The 818-nt window shown below is 33.5% G+C and overlaps 1 protein-coding gene across 1 annotated transcript in view; it reads right to left on the bottom strand.

Annotated features, from left to right (window-relative positions):
* Positions 1-595, bottom strand: part of ndufa12 (NADH:ubiquinone oxidoreductase subunit A12) — a 2,052-nt gene extending 1,457 nt beyond the window's left edge. Inside the window, exon 1 of the mRNA XM_035675641.1 lies at positions 459-595. Coding sequence (XP_035531534.1) covers positions 459-547 — 89 coding nt within the window. The 5' untranslated portion in view covers positions 548-595. The remainder of the gene's footprint in view (positions 1-458) is intronic.
* Between the last annotated feature and the right edge of the window lie 223 nt (positions 596-818).

The raw sequence follows: 818 nt of genomic DNA, 5'->3' as shown, positions 1-818 counted from the left end.
TACAGCAGTTATGGTAGTGCAATATATTTGTGGCAGCAACAGTGCAAAAAGAGCAGTCAGTAAAGGCAGTAAATAAATAAATAAATAAAAAATGAGCCCCACCAAATTAGCTTTAATGTGAACATGAATGCATCAATACCTTTAATCCATTTGTTTAATAAACCATAAACATTATTCTGGGCCATTCTGCAGCTTGAAAAGTATATTTCGATGCCAACACTTTTTGTCCTTTTAGATAAGTGAAATGTTGAATGCAGGGCTTTTACTGTAAAAACAGTATTGCTGCTGTAGTTTAGCTTTAAATGGAGAGAACTGGTGCAGCTTAAATTCAGAGATTTTTGAATGGAGTTTGGTGCAATGGCCTAATCGATACACCTGCAAAATAAACGCATTAAACAGTCACACAGCCTCCAACAGAGGTTCAGTAAAGACAGGGGGACTAGATTGATAACACTGACCTGAAAAACTGAACAAGAAGACCTCGTAATCCACCGTGACCTCGTATTTGTCCTAAAGCCCTTCGAGCAACGTTCACATACTCTGCCATCTTGCGACGGAAGGTTTACAGAGAGGCACCGTGCCGCGTTAAAACCGGTCCGACTGATACCCACCAGCCTCGGAACCTTTAATTCCATATATAAATACAAAATGTGCACTTAAATTATATATATATATATATATAATTTATATCATAACGAAATATAAATACATATTTTAAGCTTAATTTGTCCTTTTTTTTCACTAAGGTAAAATATATTTTTACTTATTTTATTTATTTTATTTATTTTAATTTATTTAATTTAATAATAATAATAATA

Source organism: Morone saxatilis, unplaced genomic scaffold, assembly GCF_004916995.1.
Source record: "Morone saxatilis isolate NCDOM2014 unplaced genomic scaffold, NCSU_SB_2.0 Contig10, whole genome shotgun sequence".
NCBI lineage: Eukaryota > Metazoa > Chordata > Actinopteri > Moronidae > Morone > Morone saxatilis.
The sequence above is the reverse complement of the archived record's forward strand: the minus strand, read 5'-3'. Positions and strand labels throughout refer to the sequence as shown.